This window comes from Chenopodium album, chromosome 24, assembly GCF_948465745.1.
Source record: "Chenopodium album chromosome 24, dcCheAlbu1.1, whole genome shotgun sequence".
NCBI classification, from domain to species: Eukaryota; Viridiplantae; Streptophyta; class Magnoliopsida; order Caryophyllales; family Amaranthaceae; genus Chenopodium; species Chenopodium album.
In genome coordinates this window covers 29,331,544-29,352,897 of record NC_137857.1, presented here as the reverse complement: position 1 = coordinate 29,352,897, position 21,354 = coordinate 29,331,544, and the positions used below count along the sequence as shown (strand labels likewise).

The 21,354-nt window shown below is 35.1% G+C and overlaps 1 protein-coding gene and 1 pseudogene across 1 annotated transcript; both read left to right on the top strand.

Annotated features, from left to right (window-relative positions):
- The first annotated feature begins 277 nt into the window (after positions 1-277).
- On the top strand, positions 278-2,514 carry LOC145610776 (flavonoid-6-hydroxylase pseudogene; annotated as a pseudogene).
- A 2,894-nt stretch (positions 2,515-5,408) lies between these two features.
- LOC145610214 (serine/threonine-protein kinase 12-like) lies at positions 5,409-20,838 on the top strand. The gene is made up of 12 exons (XM_081665503.1): positions 5,409-5,956; positions 7,493-7,567; positions 7,679-7,774; positions 7,991-8,076; positions 8,165-8,285; positions 9,673-9,752; positions 11,283-11,345; positions 11,483-11,601; positions 11,807-11,892; positions 13,027-13,148; positions 14,653-14,767; positions 20,099-20,838. The coding sequence occupies exons 1-12, from the start codon at positions 5,543-5,545 to the stop codon at positions 20,162-20,164; spliced, it is 1,443 nt and encodes a 480-aa protein (XP_081521629.1). The 5' UTR covers positions 5,409-5,542; the 3' UTR covers positions 20,165-20,838.
- The last annotated feature ends 516 nt before the right edge of the window (positions 20,839-21,354 follow it).

Sequence of the window (21,354 nt, the reverse complement as noted above, 5' to 3'; positions counted from 1 at the left end):
AGTCAATAATATGAGTAAAAGAAAAAAAAAATAAAAACAGTGAACATAAATGTAGCCATCAATCCATGTTCACCTCCATAGCTCCAAGCCACAACAAGGTCAGATACTTTTTGAGCCTTTTCTGGCTTATTCAAATACTTTTGCTAATACATGGCCCAAATACATTACAGTTTATGACACATTTTTTTTTTGTAACAACAAGAGGAAACAAATTCCAGTGGGAAGATTATGAAGAGTTTTAAAAATTTTCAAAGAAAGCAAAATTTAGTAGAATTGGCACTGACATTTTAAAAGTGACTAATCTAGTATTTATAACCATATAATATGAAGAATCCCATGACAGAATTATCTTGCTGAAGTCTTATAAAAAAAACTTCAGAAACACATATTTCAGTCACCACCACAAAAAAAACTGTAAAACAGAATGGAATCTAAGTTTCGACTACCAATTCAGCTCCCTACTGAAGCTATAAGCCTACTTGCCTTATTACTAATTCTCTACTGTCTGTTTCGACGAAAAAAGAGAACTGATACCAATGTGAAACCTCCCCTGCCAACTGGTTCATGGCCTGTTATTGGCCATCTACATCTTCTAGGAGGCCTTCCTCACATAACCTTGGGAAAACTAGCAGATAAATATGGTCAAGTCTTTATGATTAAGCTCGGTATCCACCGAGCTTTGGTTATAAGCACAGCAGAGATGGCGAAAGAATGCTTGGGCGGCACCAATGACAAAGTATTCTTAAACCTTCCTCATACAATCTTTGTAGAACATATGGGTTACAATGGTGTCATGTTGGGCTTAAGCAAATATGGCCAATACTAGCATGAGATGCGTAAGATTACTACTGTCGAGCTACTGTCTGCCCATCGGGTAGAGATGCTTAAGCATATCAGGATATCTGAGGTAAGATCAGCGATGAAGAGTATATCAGTTGCCAGGTCTGAATTAACAGACATGAAAAAGTGGTTCAAAGATATAAGCATGAACCAAGGCATTCAGGGATTTCTTCGAAATGGGAGGCGCATTCGTCCCTGCTGATGCACTGCCCTTCCTGAGGTGGTTTGATATTGGAGGGTACGAGAAAAAAATGAAGAATGCAGCAAAAGAGATTGATCATATAGTTCAAAGGTGGTTGGATGAACATAAAAAAAGAAGCTCTAAAGAGGCACAAGGAAAGCTGGACTTCTTGGATGTGTTGCTTGGTATTTTCGAGTCTGGACAGGAAAAGCCTTCAAAATATGAAACAATTACAATCATCAAATCCACTTGCACGGTAAGAACTTTTATAAATGCCTTAAAATTGATTTCTATATCATGAAATATCAGTGTTTGATAAATAATGCTTGAACAATCTAATTTTATGACAAAAGCAAACAAATATGACACTGATAACATGTTTTCATGATAGCTTTGTTCTAATCTGAGGTTATTTTTCAAAAATGACCTCAGATTAGCTAATTTTAGTTATGAACTAAGCTATAATAGCCTTAATTGAACTTATTTTGAGACGTTTTGGGAAAAAGAGCTAGTCTTATACAGTTGTAAGAGGTTGTAACAGGTCAGTGAGTTTTGTGCTGATTGATAAAAATGAACTAATATGCTAACCTAAGTTTAATCATTATCTTATTAGCTCCAATCTCAAAACAAAGTGATATTAGAGCTAATCCATACATTACTTACCAAGAAATACAAAATACTGCTTAATGTCAGGAATAATTATAACTAGTGAGATAGTAATGGGCCATTCCTAACCCCCTTTTGTATCATTAGCTAACCCTCTGCCCCTCTAATAAATTCCATCAAATTTATAGCTCTTTATTTGTTGATAAATTTTCGAACATTTAACATATTCTTTGTACTTGGAACTCGGAAGGCAATGATCTTAGCGGCAACAGACAGCTCAGCAGTAACCATGACATGGGCATTATCATTGCTACTCAACAATAAAGATATCCTAATGATGACTCATGTTGAACTTGACACGATAGTGGGAAAAGAAAGGCAGGTGGAAGAATCAGACCTCAAGATTTTAGTCTACTTGCAAGCAGTTCTCAAGGAGAGTATGAGACTATACCCTGCTACACCCTTTTCAGTCCCTCGAGAAGCTATTTCAGATTGTGTTGTGAGTGGTTACAAAATTCCAGCTGGGACACGACTCTATGTCAATCTTTACAAGATACACAGAGATCCACAGGTGTGGGAAGACCCATTGGAATTTTGTCCTGAAAGGTTTCTCACAAGTCACAACTCACAAAGACTATGATGTTCGAGGCCAAAGTTCTGAATATATGCCTTTTGGAAGTGGAAGGAGGATATGTCCTGGTATATCTTTCGCCCTTCCGGTCATGCAATTTACACTGGCTAATTTACTCCATGGATTTGACATCTCAATTACATCAGGTGAAACTGTCGACATGACTGAAGGTTTTGGACTAACCAACCTCAAAACTACCCCACTTGAGGTCATCCTCACCCATCGCCTTCCTTCCAACTTTTACCAAGGTTGTTAATTAATCTTCATTTGCATACCACTTTATATGTCCTGCTCTACTATGTAATTATATGGACAGGATTTTACTACAACTTTATGTTCTTCATTAAGCTGCATATTTTGGTCTTTCGAAGATGGCATACCTTCTTATAAATTCTGTTTTCAGACGCCCTTAACAAATCAACCAACATCCACTAACAATGAATGAAGGATATGATGAAACTGAACTAATTTTATGGTTTCTGTCTGCAAAATATTTCTGTAACAGAAAGAAATCTACTATGCAATAGTAAAGTATCAACAGATAGCATCCAAATGATAAATTAACAATAATATAGTCTACTTACATTATTCTAATCACTTTGAGTCCAGATTTTTCGCATGACTCAGGAAGTTGCAATCCCTGTCTAGCCAATTTGTTGAAAGCAAATAACTTTTTATGGAAAGCCATTCACAACATGTAGATGATCCTGTGCATTGTAACAAATTTAGTTAAATGCTTGCACATGTAAAAACGAAAAGAAAACAAATGAGAGGAGAAAATTAACAAACCCTTATCTTTTCACTTGTTTGGTTTAACTATGATATAAAAACCAATTAAACTTGTGTGTTTGAGAAGGGTAATGATTATTGATACCAAAGGTATTGGAGGATATATTTTGGGAAATATTATGCTTAGTATATATTTTATGCCTAGCATAATATCTTTTTTGATATTTTTGATTATTTCCTAATTCTATCGGGTTAGAAAACGATGTATTATTTATTGGCCATGGTCATCATATTTGTAATTCAAGTGATTGAGTTTATTCAATTTATCATATTCTCATAAATATTTTAGCATGGTATCAAGAGAAGGTTAAATTTTTTTTTTAACAAACTCATACAATGGCCGGAGATGATGAAACATTATTGTTATCACCCCCTATCAATCATGGCCGTGAGGATTCTTGCGTCCAGGGGGAAAGTATTCGGTTTCTAACGTTAATGCAATTACAGGATTGTTTGGTAATGTTAATGTTGCATATTATCTATCTAGCTTTATCCATTTTGTTACATGCTAGAACAAGATTTACCGTGTTACTGGGCTAATCTGATTACCTGTGATTTTAGCGAAGTACTTAGTAATGCATGTAGAACCATGGCTGAGGTTACTAAGGTTTTTTTTTTTTTTTTTTTTTTTTTTTTTTTGTGTGTTTCCAAATTCCAAATCTCTCCTGTAAACATTTTGAATGTTAAATATTATTTAAGTGCGTTTTGTGGTAGAAATAAAATGATAGTGAGTGAATAATTTATATTAAGGGATATGAGAGACGAGAAGTGTGAGTGGAGAGACTAGAGACCATATGAGGAAAAATACACTTAGGGCCTGTTCTCTTTAGCTTAATTTCACTTCAGTTCACTTCCTTTTTTTTTTTTTTTTTTTTTTTTGAGGAAAATGCGAGAATTAATACCAATATACCACCAATATTCAAAGCTGGGATATCACCAGCCAAATAAAAAGTTTGGTTAACATGTTCTGAGCTATGCTCTCTGTCAAAAGCTAACATACAAATTGGAGGTGGATTATACAAAAAACAAGTTTGGTTCATAATCTCCAGGTTCATCCTCGCATCTGCTTCACGCTCTTCAAAGTGCAATTCCAGAGGGTGGAGCTCCCTTACTAGGGCCCTGCAATTAGTAATGACAACAGATGAGTTTGCAAGGGTCTGGTTAGAATTAATTTCTTCAACTACTCGTTTAGAATCGAATCAGCTCAGTTCAATTCATGAGAACATACACTTACCTCTTCTTTTGTGATGCACTCCGTATATAGTGGATGATATTTCTCTTCAAAGACTATTTTTAAATGTCAACTTTCAACAATTTTAATTACAATATAACTTAAATTATATGCATTAGCAAGTGTGATATTACCAACATTTATAAAATATATAGGGCATTTATAACTTTTTTTTTTTCTTAAAAATGGTTAAACTACGGAGAAGGTCCTCCACCCTAACACAAAAATGAGGATTGTGATGAATCAAACCCCCATTTCACGGAGGGAGATGGAAGGACTAACCATCCCTTCATCTCCTCTTCTCAAAACAACCATTTATAAATTACTCTCTCCGTTTTAAAATACTTACTCTACTTTTCTTTTGCGGCAGTTTTTAAATACTCGTTGCATTTCTTTATCTGGTAACTTTTTACAATACTTAGGCCCTGTTCTTTTTAAAATTTCAGTTCCGTTAAAATAAGTTCAGTTCAGTAAAATTAATTTCAGTTCAGTAAAAATAAGGTCAGTTCAATAAAATTCAGTTTTCTTAAAGAAGAATTATAATAGAAAATCAGTAAAAATAATTTCAGGTCAGTAAAAATAATTTCAGTTCAGTAAAATTCAGTTCAGTTCAGTAAAAATAATTTCAGTTCAGCAAAATTAAGGTGAATCAAACAGGGCCTTAATTCATTTCTCTCAACTGGTGGGATCTGATTATATTTCTTTTAGATTCTCTCTTTTCCAATTTACCTTCCACTAACCCTACAATATTTCTATATTTTATATCTTCAAAAACTCGGCGCATAGACTAATGAAACAAGTATTTAAAAACGGATGGAGTTTTTTCTTTAGTTTGGCACTTGGACACCCATACCCAAAGTCCAAAAGTACAAAAAGTAACATCAGCTCAATTTTACAGAGGATGAGAGGAGTATCTAAATACGGAGAACAATAAAACTCCGTACTTCCAAAATTCTAAAAAATTGTTTAGTCCCTCCGACCAAGCTCACCCCTCAATATCACACCACCTTCATTATTTCCACATTTCACGCGCTATTCAACCCCGTCAACCACACTTCTCCCTCAAAGTCAAAAAGTCAACCCCCCGTACTTTCCACCCACCACCTCACCTCATCTCACATCCCCCCTTCTTTTTCTCCCCAACATTTCCCCAATTTTACCGACGCATATTTAGCCCAATCCCCAAAAAATAAAATAAAATAAAAAAACCAAAATTCAAACCTCCATTTTCTCCCTCTCTTTCTCTCTCCGATCACCGGAAACCATGGATTCTCCGGGGGCGGTTAGGTTTCCTCTCGGCCGTCAATCCTCCTACGCCGCCCTCGACAAACTCACCACCACCACCGCAACTTCCGACGACACCAACGACGATCTCCGACTGCCGTTGATTGAGTTGACGGATGGATCTTCCGACGGTGCGGCGGGGCCTGAGGAGGAAGACGACGGAGTTGGTGAGATTGAGATTCCGGCGAGTGTCAAACTCATGTTTGCTGCTCATGAGGGAGATGTGGATGGGATTAAGGAGTTGGTTCAAGATTCTGGTGCTGATGTTAATTTTAAGGATATGGATAATCGTACTCCTTTGCATGTTGCTGCTTGTCAAGGTTATGTTGATGTTGTTGATTTGTTGATTAATATGAATGCTGAGGTTGATCCTAAAGATCGTTGGGGTAGTACGGTAATTCATTTTAACTTCATTTTCAAGTATTTTGTCTGAATTTAGGGTTATTTTATGATTAATTTGGTGTTGTTGATTTATTATTTCGATAATCTTGGTTCATGTAGTCGACCCCAATGTATTTTGATTGGTTGGTTTGGATTTAAGGTGATTTGATGATTAATTTGGTTTCGTGTATAATCTTGGTTCATGTGGCCGACCCCATTATGTTGGTATCGGGGTTAAGGATTGGTTGTTGAAAATTGTCTTATAATGTTGTTCGAATGTGTTTTTAACATATTTTTTAATTTTCAAATTGAGATCATTGGTTTGTAATTTTTTATGGTAGTTTTGCCCTGATTAGCATAATATTGGATTAATTTATAGGTGGAAGAATAATTTATCTTGTTGGGAACAGAAGTTTGTTAAAACTTGAAAGTTTAATTGTGTTTGTGAGGAGTGATATTGTGGCTGATAATTAACCGGCATTTGTTTAAGGAATTGTTAAGATATACAGTGAGAGCTGAGAGGTAATTGGTGGATTAGTTTGTCGTGATCGGGAGTATCGAGGAACTTTCTGATATCTGCACTATTAATTATTGTGGTGATGTGTGACTAGTGTGAGGTTTTTCTTTTATATTAGATTTTTTTTTCTTTTTTCCGTTTTTTTTAAGGAGACTAGTGTAAGGGTTGAGTTTGAGATTAATGATGGTATTACGATAGTATCAGAAGAACTTTCAGAAACTGTCATGCTTGTGCTGCCAGATCAATGAAGCTCAAATATGTGGGAAGGTGTTGCAAAAAATATTATAAAATGTAACCCGTCAAACAAACCATTTTATTGCTTCAATATGCTTTTTGTATTTAGTTATGACAATATTTTGCTACCTGGAAGAAAATATTTAATGGAAAATAAGAAATGGCAATGCACCAATTTATACAAGAAAACATGTGGGGTTGGGAGTCTGTAAAGTATTTTGTTCAATATTCTCCTGGAGCATTTCCTAGGATTTTATTTTATCCATTGAGGGTACCTTCTTTGAATTCTTGTAAGAAGCTACAAGATCATTGAAGTTTATAAAGCTTATTTGCGACATGGCTAAGTTACTCACCAATTTAAAGATTTTTCACGCTGATAAAGTTGGGTTTATTGAGTACCTTAGGACTTAGGTTTATATTGACCTTGATTAATGGGCTAGAATTCTTGCTGAAGGTTTTGTACTGGGTTAGCAATTAAATTTTAATTTTCTTTCTTGAATAACTTAGTTATGAAGCCTTGAGTCATGTTAGGGATCAGTGCGTTAGTATGTTGTGGTATTATATTGGTTTCTGAAGATATCTGAGATTCATTTGCTATCATATAGTACACGTAGGGTTGAGTGGTTGACAATGTCACATGTTAGCTTTACCCTTAGCAGCGACTTCTCATGAAAGTTCAGTCTTTGTTTTGGATCTGTTTCCTTTGGTCACTTCATTGATTTTTACAAAAAAATTAGTTTTACACGACGTGTGTACATGCGTTTTGTCATTTGTGATAATCTGTGATTGGGCCAACAGCCACTTGCAGATGCTATATATTACAAGAATCATGAGGTGGTGAAGGCTCTGGAGGACCATGGTGCCAAACCTCCGGTATGTCATGTGATTAAACTCTATGCAGTCTTTTGTGTTGTTGATCGCACACCACTTTTGGCTTAACAAATCTGCCATTTCTTCTCCTTTTTTGCGCGTGCTGTAAAATAGATGGCTCCTATGCATGTCAAAAATGCCCGTGATGTCCCAGAATATGAGATTGATCCTCAAGAAATTGATTTTAGCGAAAGTGTAAACATCAACAAGGTACTCTTTATATTTATTTCACTTTCTGCATGAATTTATATTGCTTATTAGTTTGCATTTTACTGGAATTGCTTCTGGCAATGTAGGTTCTTCCTATCTGAATGAAATGAGACCTCCTCTGCTATAGGTCTGACTATAAGTATGCCAATCAATGTTATTGCAGTAAAAAATGATTATAAAAATTGTGCTTTTTTTCTTTTCTGGTTTGGCCTTTAGGGAACTTTTCTTAGAGCATCATGGAGAGGGATACAAGTTGCTGTCAAAAAGCTTGGGGATGAAGTATTCACTGATGAAGAAAAGTTGTGAGTGTTCTAAATTGTTTATTTATTTTATTTTGTGCCTGTTATGTTTATACTATATGTGATATTTTTTACTGCTGATAAATTTCAGACGAGCATTTAGGGATGAGCTTTCTTTGCTTCAGAGAATACGGCACCCAAACGTAGTTCAGTTCTTGGGTGCAGTGACTCAACACACGCCGATGATGATTGTTACTGAGTTCTTACCCAAGGTTAGGCACCTAGTCTGCAGTAGTTCTATTCATTTTCTCTTCATGTTTTTGCTTCATTTCTGTGACTCGAGTCTCATTTCTGGACCTCTTTACTCTCTAATTTCATCTTGGCAGTTCTTAATTGTTTTTCTGGGAAACATTTGTTGCTGGCTGACTCATCTTTCTGTTTCAGCTCTAGTCCATCCTTTCCATTTTTATCCATTTGACTTCGTAAACAATAGCCAAGCACATGTTTTTTTCCATCAGTATCTTCATCTTGGTTATTAAGATTATTTAACTGTGTAATAATTGTGGTCAAAGTTTTTCTATCTTACGGTGTGTTTGGATAGAAGGAAATGGAAGGAAAAGAAGGGGAGGGAAATGGAGAGATGTGATATCTTTCATTTGGATAACAAATGAGGAAGTAAGGGAATTGGAAGGGAGAGAAATAGAGGGATTAAATTGTAGGAAAATGATCCCTCCAACGATGGAGAGATTTGGAAGGAAAACTCACCATTCTTCTCTCCCCTCCCCTCCCCTCCTCTTCTCCTCCCTTCCCTTCTTTTCCTTCCTCTAATGTTATCCAAACACACTGTTAGTGTAAAATATTCTACATGGAACAGACAAAACAGAACAAAGGGAGTATTTATGGGAGACACTTATGTTGTCACTTCTTAAGAATCTTTTGATGTGGAATGCCAAATACTTCTTTATCCTAATTATCTATGAAGAGGGTAGTTTCCAGACATATATCTTTGTTTAATGCGGTCTTTTGTTAGATGTAAGATTGCGGTGATGTTCATTAAAATTTTACTTCTTGCTGAAAAGCTACATCCTTTAGAATACTCTTAAGACAGCTCCACTGACCTACACCTTTACGCCTTAATCTGTTTATGTCTCCTCCATCCAAAAATACAGTGCCTGTATTGCATTTTGGTTGTCCTAAGATGTTCGTGTTGCTTATCTTTCTATTTTTACTTTACATATTTTTATCATAACTCTCAACGTATTTACATTTCCCTTATAAAATACCACAACATATCCCCAGCTTTTTGTGCCATAATCTATTTCATTACCTTTCCCCATATAAAACACCCATGTATTTTTATTTTTACTTTCCCATACAAAATACCTCTACTTTTAGGAATATTACCCACTCTCTCCACTACCCTTGATTCCCATGATAAAATAGAAACAAGCATTATATTATGGGACGAAGGGAGTGGTTTATGGAATTGGTCCCTTATGTTCCTGTTCTTTGATTGATAATCGTACACCTAATTTCTTTAGTATAGTTTGTATGGACCTATCTGTGTAAAGATGATGGACTGTATAGGGAAATTACCGATTTTGTGCTATTATTACAAGTAATTTATGTTTACTTAATGTTTTTTTGTGTATCCTACAGGGAGACCTTTGTGAGTTCCTGAAAGACAATGGTGCGCTAAAACCAAAGACAGCAGTAAGATTTGCCCTTGACATTGCAAGGTCTAACTTCTCTAATTCATCCTCACTGGATATTGATTTTTCATGTAGCATTTAGTAATTGTTTCTGGCTCGTTAGTTGTTGAGACGTAGATATTAAACTTATTGGTTAAGTATGGGATATTTCTTCTGTCAACATCCACAAGCTGTCAAAGTTGCTTTGAAGATAGATGAAAAGTTGATTTTTTTTTTTTTTTTTGTTTATGTGCAAAGTATTCCTGCTAAAAGAAACGTTATGTAAAAATATAGTGTGTTACGCTATACATCACGTAATCCAGCTAGAAAACAATCCTTTAGAAAAGCACCATAACAAAGCAAGAAACAACACTCTATCCATCAAGGATTACCAACTAGATGTCCTGCTCCTTGAATATCCAGTTCCACCAAGGGACAGCCAGGCAAGCTACCCACCATAAGGTTTTTTCCCCCTATGCTGGGAACTTTGCAGAATATTGTACTTTAGTGAGTCCGGTCCTGTGCCCTCTCTGTCTTTTTAAGTAGTAAGTTAGTAACTGAATCTGAAGGGTAACTGAATAGATTAAAAAAATTCCTGAATCCCCTATGATTGCATTTGGTTGATTAGGTACCCTTCAGTTTTTTTTGGTTAAAAAGATTGTCTTTTGAAATAGTATCTGAATCTGAAAGGTATCCAACTATCCACTGAACCAATTGAAGCCTACAGTTTGCCTGTTGTAATTTTTATACCCCTTGCAAGCGCAGGTAGTGAGCTAATGTCCATTACTTTCGTCTCAACTTGGAACTTATAGTGTATATTAGGTGCTTTGTATCTTTTACAGTAGGGTACCAGGTAAAGTTGTCAAAAACTATAGAGCACATGGTGAAGATAACTTATTTAATTTATAAAACCATGTTATTCCATATTAGATTTTGTGGTACAATTTTACCTAACTTGCTTTGCATGCAACGAATTTATCTTTGTGAATTTCTTGGTTACAGTTTAGCAGTAGAAGAATACTATGCTATCTCTGTCCCAATGGCTTGCCCCAATATTATGTTCACATGTCTATATCAAATAAACTTTTCTTCTTTCCTTCTTTCACATCAACCCCCCCCCCCCCCCCCCCCCCCCTTCCCCTTTCTCTCTATCAATGGCACTTTCTCATAATTTTTGACTCTATTTACTACCAAGTTTTTTTATTTTATTTATTTTTTAAACAACTACCTTTTATATGTTTACTAAAAGAAATTTGGAATTATTCATGGGATGGTGGGAATAATTAAGTCATATAAACAAACCAGCATGTAGCATGGGTTATGTCATTCTGATTATATCTATAGATTAGTGTCTGTTAATTAATCGTCCTATGCACTAGTGTCAAATTTTTCAAATGAATCTTGAACCATCCTGGAGTATTTTGGCAGTAGTCTAGTCCTTCAATCTGAGATTACTTGCTAAGAGAACTACAACTAATTTCAACAAATAGTATTTGTTGCCTTTCCTTTTAAAGAAGCCTCGGTATGTGATGCTCCAGGGTTAAGGGTGACTGATTGTTAATGATCCTTGTTTTGCAGGGGGATGAGTTATTTGCACGAGATCAAACCACATCCAATAATCCATTGTGACCTTGAACCTTCGTGAGTTTTCCTCCACCTCAAATGTTCTTTCAAAATTGATCTCATGTTGGATTGGTGTTTCTACATCTGCTCTGACGGATCTTTGTTCATATTAAAATTTCCAAACTATCTAACTTTGGCTATTAACAAGATGACAGCAACATATTGCGTGATGATTCTGGGCATCTTAAAGTTGCTGATTTTGGAGTGAGCAAACTGCTTAAAGTCTCCAAGGGAGTTGAAAGGAACCGACCCATATCTTGTGAAGAATATTCATGTAAGTACTATTTGTAATTCTGATTGTTAATATATATATCCATCATTTTTAAAGTTTTTTGTTGTACTTACATAGAGATATTGTTATTACACTATTGCATTGGAAAACTTTGTTAGATTTCAAATAAGACTATATAAAAGAAACAGAGTATATATATTCTCATGCACATGATTTGTAATGTCATATTTCTTTCATTTCCTAATAGGCCGGTATATGGCACCTGAGCTTTTCCGAAATGAAGATTATGACACCAAAGTTGATGTATTTTCATTTGCTTTAATTCTTCAAGAGGTAAATTTTTTTTTGTTTTTTGTTTATCTATTTATTGTTGTTAATGTTTGCAAGTAGAAGTCGTGCATACAAAATACAACTACAAAAGTGTCAAAGCTTTAAGTATCAAATCTTTAATCCCTAAGGATGGGAAACCACATTTTAATGATAAAACTTGATACCCCAAAGATTAATTTTCTCTTTGAATTAGTCAAAATTTCATGTGAGATATCTCGTTACCAACTTACCATATAACCTTGGTATCCTGGAAAGGTTTTTCTGTTCCAAGGACCAAGGGGCTGTAGTTGCCTCTGCTGTTTATTAATAATTTTCCATTTTTCTTACTGAGTTTGATTTGATATGAATTACTTTCTTCAACTTTGTAAAGGTCATGTTTCTTGGGTTGTGGTATGCAGAAGTATAATGACTTGCATTGCTCTTGTTCATGTGTGTGTGTTACTAGATATTATTTTTGAGTAAGCTGAAACTTTGTGGAGGGATGTGCAGTATAATTTTTACTCATGCCTTAATGCTCTTGTTAAGGTGTGTGTGTTACTAAATATAGGTTAATGTGTTAGCAATTGTTTGAAACCTTCTTTCATGCTCACGCTCTATGAAGATCTGCCTTTATTCCTTTACTGATTAGGGCCATTAAGTTGTGAGCATTTCTTTAGTTTTCCAACCGAGGCACTGAAATCAAAACTTTTGCTATGTAGAAATCAAAGCTTTGTTACTGAAGTGTAGAAGTGATTCATGAAGACTCCTTTGGAATTCTAATTGGAAACCATTTGGTCTGTCAGTGTTTGTCATGCAAACGTGTGGTTCTATGACAAAAATGCCTTCTTTTTTAGTAACTGATTAGGCAGTGAGTTGATTCTTAATTGATACTCCCTTTTCACAAATAAATGTCATGCATATTTATTTTGGTCTCTTTCTCTCTCTCTCTCTCTCTCTCTCCCATGTTTTTATGACAACTTCATCAATTTAATGAGAAAATTATGAACATGCTTTATTAGCTTTAGGGTGTGATGTCTACTATAAGGAGCAGCATTGTGCACATGGTATATTCAATTGCATATGTAATCTCTTGATCGGATTTTCCATATATTTATTGGGACTTTGATATATCTAATGGGTTTGTTGGTGATTTAATAGATGATTGAAGGCTGTCCACCATTTGCTTCAAAGGAAGACAAAAATGCTCAAGAGGCATATGCTGCAAATGAGCGTCCACCTTTTAAAGCTTCAGGAAAATCATATCCACATCGATTGAAAGAGTAAGTGTACATTTTCCTCATTTTTATTTTACATTCTATCCTGTCTTCCTCAAAAACTCATGCCCTGAACTTAAACGATAAGAAAAAGACATGGATGTTTTAAATGGGTCTTTTAGCATGGCTCTACCTACTACATAATTTCAAAGTATTTAGTAATAGTAAAATGCTTTTAAGTGGTCGTTTTTTGCATGTACTCAACAACATAGTTTGCATGTAAATCTTGTCTCCCCCCCTCCAAGCCTACTGATCCTCTTACACAGTGTATAAAACTAAAAATTCACTAAAGATTTTCGTATCATACTCCTCTTATGTGAGTATTGGAATACTTTGGTTCCTACAAAAGCTGAATTAAGTCTTTGATTAAGAAAGGTATGTGCTAGAAATATCTTTTGGTGAATTATCTAGCTGACGGATTCTATTTGGTTTTCTGATTTACAGAACTATGATAATGGATTTTGTTGTACCGTAAATCCTAGTGATTTCTAAACCATCAAGTTTTTATTCAGTCCAAGTACCCACTGTCTACACTTGTCATCATATACTCCGTATTTGCTTTGTATGACTTCGTTGTTTTAAAATCAACCAGGTTGGATGTTATTTACATGCTTACAGAATCAACATCTAGAAAGCTCAATGGGAGGAGAATTCTAGTACCCGTTCCTTTCAATAATTGACTTGCCGACTTGGCTGAGGAACCTGATCACATTCTATTGAAAATTGGTGTCTTGATCACAAATTTTCAATCCAATGCCTGAAACAACCCGAAAGATATATGTAATTTGAGGCTTAAGCAGTCTATAACCCAACTGAAATTTGACCTATACTTACTCAATGCTAAACTAACCTGTCCAACTTGACCCTTTTGATAGGTCTGCTGCTTGTTACTTCTAAGATAGGCTTAGCAAGACCTGAAGTTATCAAAACACTTATTGTATTGTATATATTAAGGTTTATTTTCCAAGCTTTTGGCTAGATGCCATACCTGTGATTGTGCATGCCTTAGGAGCTCTAGAAAGCCTAGTAATATAGAGCTCTGAGCAAATTTAGTAGGGTCATTCTGATGCCATTTGATTTTCATCAGTAACAGTGTGTTTGGATAGATATTGGAGAAGGAAAACAAGGGGAAGGGGAGGAAAAATTGATGAGTTTTCCTTCTAAATTTCTCCAATTTTCCCTTGTTGGAAGGATCAATTTCTTACAATTTAATTCCTCCATTTCTCTCCCCTCCAATTTCCTTTCTTCCTCATTTTTTATCCAAATGAAAAATAATCCATCCCTCCATTTCTCTTCTCTTTCCTCCATATCCTTCAATCCAAACAAAGTGTAAATATTTTATGTGTTGTATAGAGTCAAACAAATTTTTTTATTTTTTTTTTCTTTGTGAAAGATTATCCTGCATTTTTTGGAGGTGTTTTTATGTGATGAAACTGATTTGGTATTAAGTTCCTGTCAATTTTAATCAGTTTTGTCAAGCAAATAAGGTCTGTTGTGTTCTTGCAATTAGGTTAATTGAAGTGTGCTGGAATGAAGATCCCACAAAAAGGCCAACTTTCAGAGAAATAATTGCGAGGCTTGATCATATATACAGTAACCTTGGTCACAAGAGGCGTTGGATAAAGGTGCCTTCTCTTTTCTTTCTTGCACCTTTTACAGTTTTACTTATCTGCATTTCATCATTTGGGGAATTGAGCTGGGCAAGGGGAACGGGTTGTGGTGATCAGGGATAGGTGTGTGGCCTTGTGACTGTCATCATCTTGCAAAGAAGTGTAGCATACTAGCATGACTTTAGCTTCAAAAGAAAAATGGTATTAATCATTAAATTCATTAAAGAAATTGGTGATCTCAATGAAGCAGTTGTATCCAATTACACAAAAGAAATTCTAGCGTCCATGACCACAGTTAGGAATATATATGATCATAAATGACTGTATAGCATTGTTAATTGGATTGTTATGAACTGTACAGAATCACAAAAGATCGTAAATACTTCATATTGAATAAGGTCATAATGGTATATTCATTTTTATTAATAATAATTTACTCTCTCTGCTCCCAACTTATAACCCTAAGAGTTTCACGGTTGCAATGCACAAAATAGAACTATTAATGTTTTTAATCGTGTTGGTAAAAAAAAAATAAAATAAAATAAAAAAGGTTAGATTTTAATAAAGTACACATTGAGACAAATCCAACAAGATCCCACACGATTTTTTTAATTTTTACTTTCGTATAAATCATAATATTTCGTAATAGGGGAGACTATGAATAGTGCCAAAGTTCTAATGTTGCAACTAAAGTGTGGAGGGGGGGGGGGGTGTTGGTTCTTGCTTTGTGGTATTGGTGCAGCAAGTATGTTATTATGCGTCTGAATTCTTAAAAATATAGTAAAATTACTTGATAAATTTATATGAACCCATTGTCATGTAAAATTTGTCTAACAAGTACATACTTCAAGTGGGGGACATTTTATGTCCACTTGGGTTGGGAATATAATTATACGTGTTTATACTTCATAGTACTGACAGTACTATTATTTTATTACATCATCCAGTCATCTAAGATTCATGAAATATGTATCACTGTCAGTCTGTATCAACAGTATATACCTGGAATTTTGTGTATAATTTTCTCTTGTTGAGGTCCTGTTGGATCGTCAATTATTGGGGTCCCTCCTGTAATTTTATTTTATTCATTTTTATTTTTTATTCATTTTTTTTTAAAAATCATTGGATTGACCTGTTTACCTTAGCATGAGGCTGTGTTATCTTTTGCACTAGCAAAATGTTGGAGCCTTTTAAATTTGCCAAGTATGAGCCGAAAGAATTTATATATCCTTTGGTGACTTTGTCTTTGCAATTCTTTCTTGCCTTTAAACTGTCTGGGATTAATTTTTGATTGACCAATAATCCCTAGCATTGGAAATGGGCATTGCTAGAAGGTTTGGTTACAATTAGTCGATTAGGTAATTTGAGGTCTTGGTCGGGTTGAAGGTTGACTTTTGTTTCATGTGTTGGGGCCCACTATAAAAGGAGAGATGACCCGCATACAAGGTAAGTGAGATTCCAACCCAAAACCATATGGTATTTTTGAGGAGTGGCTCATTAACCTTGTAATCATCCTAATTTCTCTGTAAGACAGTTCTTTACACACGTCCTCAGTCCACAGTTTTAGGGTGACAATAGTTCTGACCTTTCATAGAAACCGAAGAGGAGAGGTGATCCACTTACAAAGCAGGTGAGGCTACAACCCAAAACAATATGGTATTTGGAAGAGTGGCTCATTAATCTTATAACTAGTCATTGCCCTATTTGTCTGTGGGACTACTCTTCCTTTACACACACAAGTCCTCAATCCATAGCATTGGGGTGACTATAATTCTTCTGATATAGAGAGACCGAAGAGGACAGGTGACCCACAAATGAAGCAAGTGAGGTTCCAAGCTAAATCCATGTGGTATTAGGATTGGCTCACTAACCTTATAAATTAGTCACTATTTCTCCGACAATGACATGAGACAATTCTTTTTCAAACATACATGGAAAAATTCCTAACGTCATGCCAGTTTAAGGTAAAGTTTAGATGTATTGGGATTAAGGCTTCTATATTGTTGTTGTTAGCTGGTTTTTTGGTTACAAATTTTTTTGTTTCAAGCTCCCTAGGAATTCTTAGGTCAGATCAAGGTCATGTTACACCTGCAAAAAATGCTGAAGCAAAGTTTATTGTTTCACATTGCCACTCTTGAAAGATTTACCTTGTTGGTAATTTGTCATGTTTCCCTCATTTCTTCGCTGTTTGACGTATAAGTAGTTATTTATTTTCTACTCTTTGCGTTGGATTTATAACATTGTGTTTCATTTTCTCCTGAGAATATGTGGATTTTTTAGCCCCTCATAATGACCTACATATGCTCTATCTTTCTTAATGTAACGTTTTATCGTGTCTTCTCACCTCACTACTTCAAAACTATATAATTATAGTTTGATTTTATGATTTTAAGTAATGATAAGCAATAACACAGCTTGCAACAGCGGTAGGAAATTACTACTTATCAGCCCAACTCCAGGAGCCGCCACAAATTCATACAAAGTATTAAGGACCATGTTCTCCGTAGGTCTTAAGTGGGTCATATCCTGTCAATCACCTCAATGGCCTTGGTCTACCACTTTTTCTGTTACAATCCCTTAAAATGATTGACTTTACAGTTCTTGATTATGCATTTGGATGCCGTCAATTGAGGTGTACATAACGACATAACGTCTAAGCCTTAATTCTTTTAATTTCTATAACAATTTCATGTACACTTCGATTTTATTTTTGATGTTGAGGTAAAACATCTCATGTAACATTGTTATAGTTTTCCTTTGTCAATTTATGGACTTATGTTAATTGGCCACTGAACATGCGATTTATGCTTCATTTGACATACTCTCTGAATAATAGTCGCATTTCACCCAATTTTTTTTGTCTCTAAATCAAAGTCTCATTTGCCTTTATCTGAATCCTTTCCTTATCTAAAAAAATAAAATAAAATCAACCTAACCTTAAATTCTTCTATAATCAACTAAAACCAAACCCCAATGTCTTATCTATTTATTCACTACAACATGTTTGCAAAAGGCAAATGAATCTTTTACTTGGGGGTGGAGGGTGTTCAAGACTTCTATGCTCTGATTTCTCCAATTATCATTGGCATAGTGTATGTGCCTTCCTATACCGTCCCATTTCTCTAAATGGACCCTATATATCCTGCCATTTTTTAAGTTAATCTCTTCACGTAACTGGCCGTTTTTTTTGTAAGTGCATCACTTCATTTCTTGGGTATCTTCTCTTATTGTTTATTATATCTCTCGTCTCTCATGGCGCTTTAGTTTCCTCATCTCCATCTTACAAGTATAATTTTGCTGACCCATTCTATAATCAATTAAAAAAAAAAAATTAAATGAGATCCCTGGTGTGTACGGTGTGGAAGGAAATAAACGAAAATTTTCTGTTATCCTTTGACAGTACTCTCAAACGTTTAAGAAGGTAGTTGACATCTGGTCTGTGTCTTGCTGGCACAAAATCGACATGGCCTATTAGGTAGATATATATGAGGCCTTCCAAAGGGAGGTTTGATAGGTACCTATACATACATATCAAGGGGCATAAGAGACATTTCACATGGATTTTTCCCATCTCTCTCCTCCTTTTTCTCACCCCCATGTGCTGGATTTAAGTGTACCACTGGGTGATTAATAATATCACTAGATGATCAAATAGTATCATTGAACATTCAGTGGTACTATATATTCATTCAATGGTACTGATATCCATTCAGTGGTACTAACTACGTGTAGAAATAGTAACACTACACAGTCAATTATATTATATAAGCTTTCAGTGGTACTTCTAAAACTGGTCCCACGTGCCCATCTCTCTCCTCCTTTCTCTCACCCCCATGTGCTTTACAATACTTTTCAATATTTTAAGGTTTGATATGTATTTGCACATACATATCAAACCTACATTAGTAGTTCCTCGATATAGCCCATTTGTCATTTTGATTGCTCTCTTTTATAGCATCATATTATTAGTTACTTATTGTGTCTGTAGTAATATTGTTTATGTTTGATGTTCTTATACAAAGATTACTGTCATTAGACTCCATTCATATGGAATCTTAGTGCAACAGACCCATACCCTTATATCTCATCAGGTTTTAACCTTTCCCAGTTTTTATCTTATTCAATGTTCTTTTTTATTCTTCCTTCGTGATTAAACAACGTAAGCTAACATTTTACTTTAGTTCCATTCCACTCAGCCTCCCCAAACATATGTTCGATTTAAACAACTGTGAAAGTAAATATATGCCACATTTTCTTGGTATCGACCTGGATCAGCTTCCTTCCTTGATGCTTCTTAGTTGAACCAAGGCCCTTGTTTTTTGCTGAACATGTGCATCTCATAAGTCTGGTGAATATGAAAATGTGCTTTTCTCCTGTGTCCAATGTAACTCTAGTTTGATATCTAATAGAACTCTACCCTGAGCTACCCAGCATTGCTTTCATAGTTTCTTTCTTAGTCAACTTGTGCTGTTCTCTGTTTTTCAACTTTCCTTTTCAGTGCTACTAATTTTTCTATTATTTGATACATAAATTGGTATGGGTTTGAAGTTAGGAATGAGATACGGTGGTGTTGGGTTGGAACTTGATACTTAATACCATGTGTTTGGTTTTTTCGGGAATGATAATTTTTCTTTTATTTGATACCGAAAGGTGTGGTATGAGCTATACCTTGTGGCTTTGAGTAAGGTGTGGTATGTATTTGGAAATTATAATTTTCTCAAAAAACACAATGGGTTTTACATATTTCATACCTAAATTACTTGAACCAAATACCCCCTAATCCTTGAGGAATAGCTCTGCAGTGAGATAGCTTAGTGGGCTAAAAGCAATAGAGGCTCCATGTTTCTCACTGAGTCACTGGTTCTTCGTATGGTGTACAAAGTAAAAGTGCGACAGTTTTCAATGGGCAATTCTCTTACTTTGAATTGTAATGATTTGAATCGAATGTCTTGCCAGTGCATTGTTTTTTTTTTTAAAAAAAATCTTAGAACGAGATGAAAAAGCCATATTACAATAATGCAATGCAAGGGTTAAGGCTAAAGTACCATTTGGTACTACATAAATATATGAGTAAAACTGCATGGGTCCATCCCTACCAGGACCAAGGCAGGGATCCCGGCCCGTTATAATGTTATGACTGATATATCTTTTTCTGCTCAGTTTACGTTGAATAACTCTTTGATCTCTTTTGATTAGGGAATAACTCTGTTATCATTGTTATGGAACTTGATGTAGTATCTGTTTTGTTATCTTAATTGTCGAAATTGTGTGCTTTCATCATGTATTTGATGACTTTGTGATTCTGAAAATATACAATTCTATAATTTCTGTCCCTGATGTTTACAGGTCAGACCGCTCAAATGTTTTCAAAGAAATGAATCCAGCCTTGGCAGTTCATCTTATGCTATGTGACTGCCCTGTATTACTTTCGACAAATTCAGTAACAGTCAGACTTCTAGAACATTATTGCCCATCAATTGAAAAGGGAAATTAAATAGTTGAAAGTGCAGAAGCCAGTTAACAGGTTTTGTCTGAAGCCCATGCTTAAGAAACAGGCAGCTGGATTAAAACCAATCCTATTATTGCTAATTGTCAGAATTTCCACTGTAACAGTAACCCCGTCTGCCTTCATATTCTGTAAATCATGATTGGTAGTTTGATCCTATTGAATATATTTGACATTATTGCTAAAGGGGAGTGCAGGAGAATTTTTAAACAACCATTTGTATCTACATTTGTAGAATGAATGTTTAGTCTTGCGACTAAAAGTTACTCGATTTTTTGAGGTTGACCCGACCCTCTTCCTGTTTACAGTGTAAAATTTCTCTTCATTGGAGTTGATAGAAGACCAATTGTGCTGTTGTTTTACCTTGTGAATCTGTTCCATTTGTTATGTACCAGGTATATGCAGAACATTCTTTCGGCACCTCTTGTTTGAAACGACGTCTAATTGTTTGACTCTGCTTAACTTGTCACCTAACAGAATCTGTTCTTGTGATGACAAGCTACAGAGTTTGGACTTGACTTGCAGAATTTGTAGTTGCAACATGAGAACAGATCAATAAAATAACGTTCTTGTCTTTGGATACTGCTGTGAAATCTTCTGGTCAGCAATAAGTTGGTAACTGTTATTATCTTGACATCCTATTGACAAAGGTAATATATTATCGCCCAAAACAGGAAAAGAAAAGGGAAAAATAGAGCGGAACATAAGTGAATTGAACAAATGTAGGTAAAGAAATTGTCATCGAATCCAAACTTTCAAATTTTATCCATGATCTTGAATTACATTCGTCTACCGAGTATCTCATTCTATCTACCAATTTGTAAAGTATGTATGAATTAATTGACTTGCAACCTATTTTGACTGAAGTTCTGGAAAGATAGCTTGAGAGTTTAAGGATTATTAAGTCTAGGTGGTAACAAGAACGGCAACTTCTCTTGTTTGTCTCAGTTTGAGCAGTTGGTACAAAATATTAAATCCATTTTGGGTACAAAATAATAACGAAAGGGACGAAAAAGGTAAGAAGTATGGGGCCATCAATTGGTAAGTAAAACTTCAAACCAAGTTTACATCTTGAATATATCTAAAAGTATATATT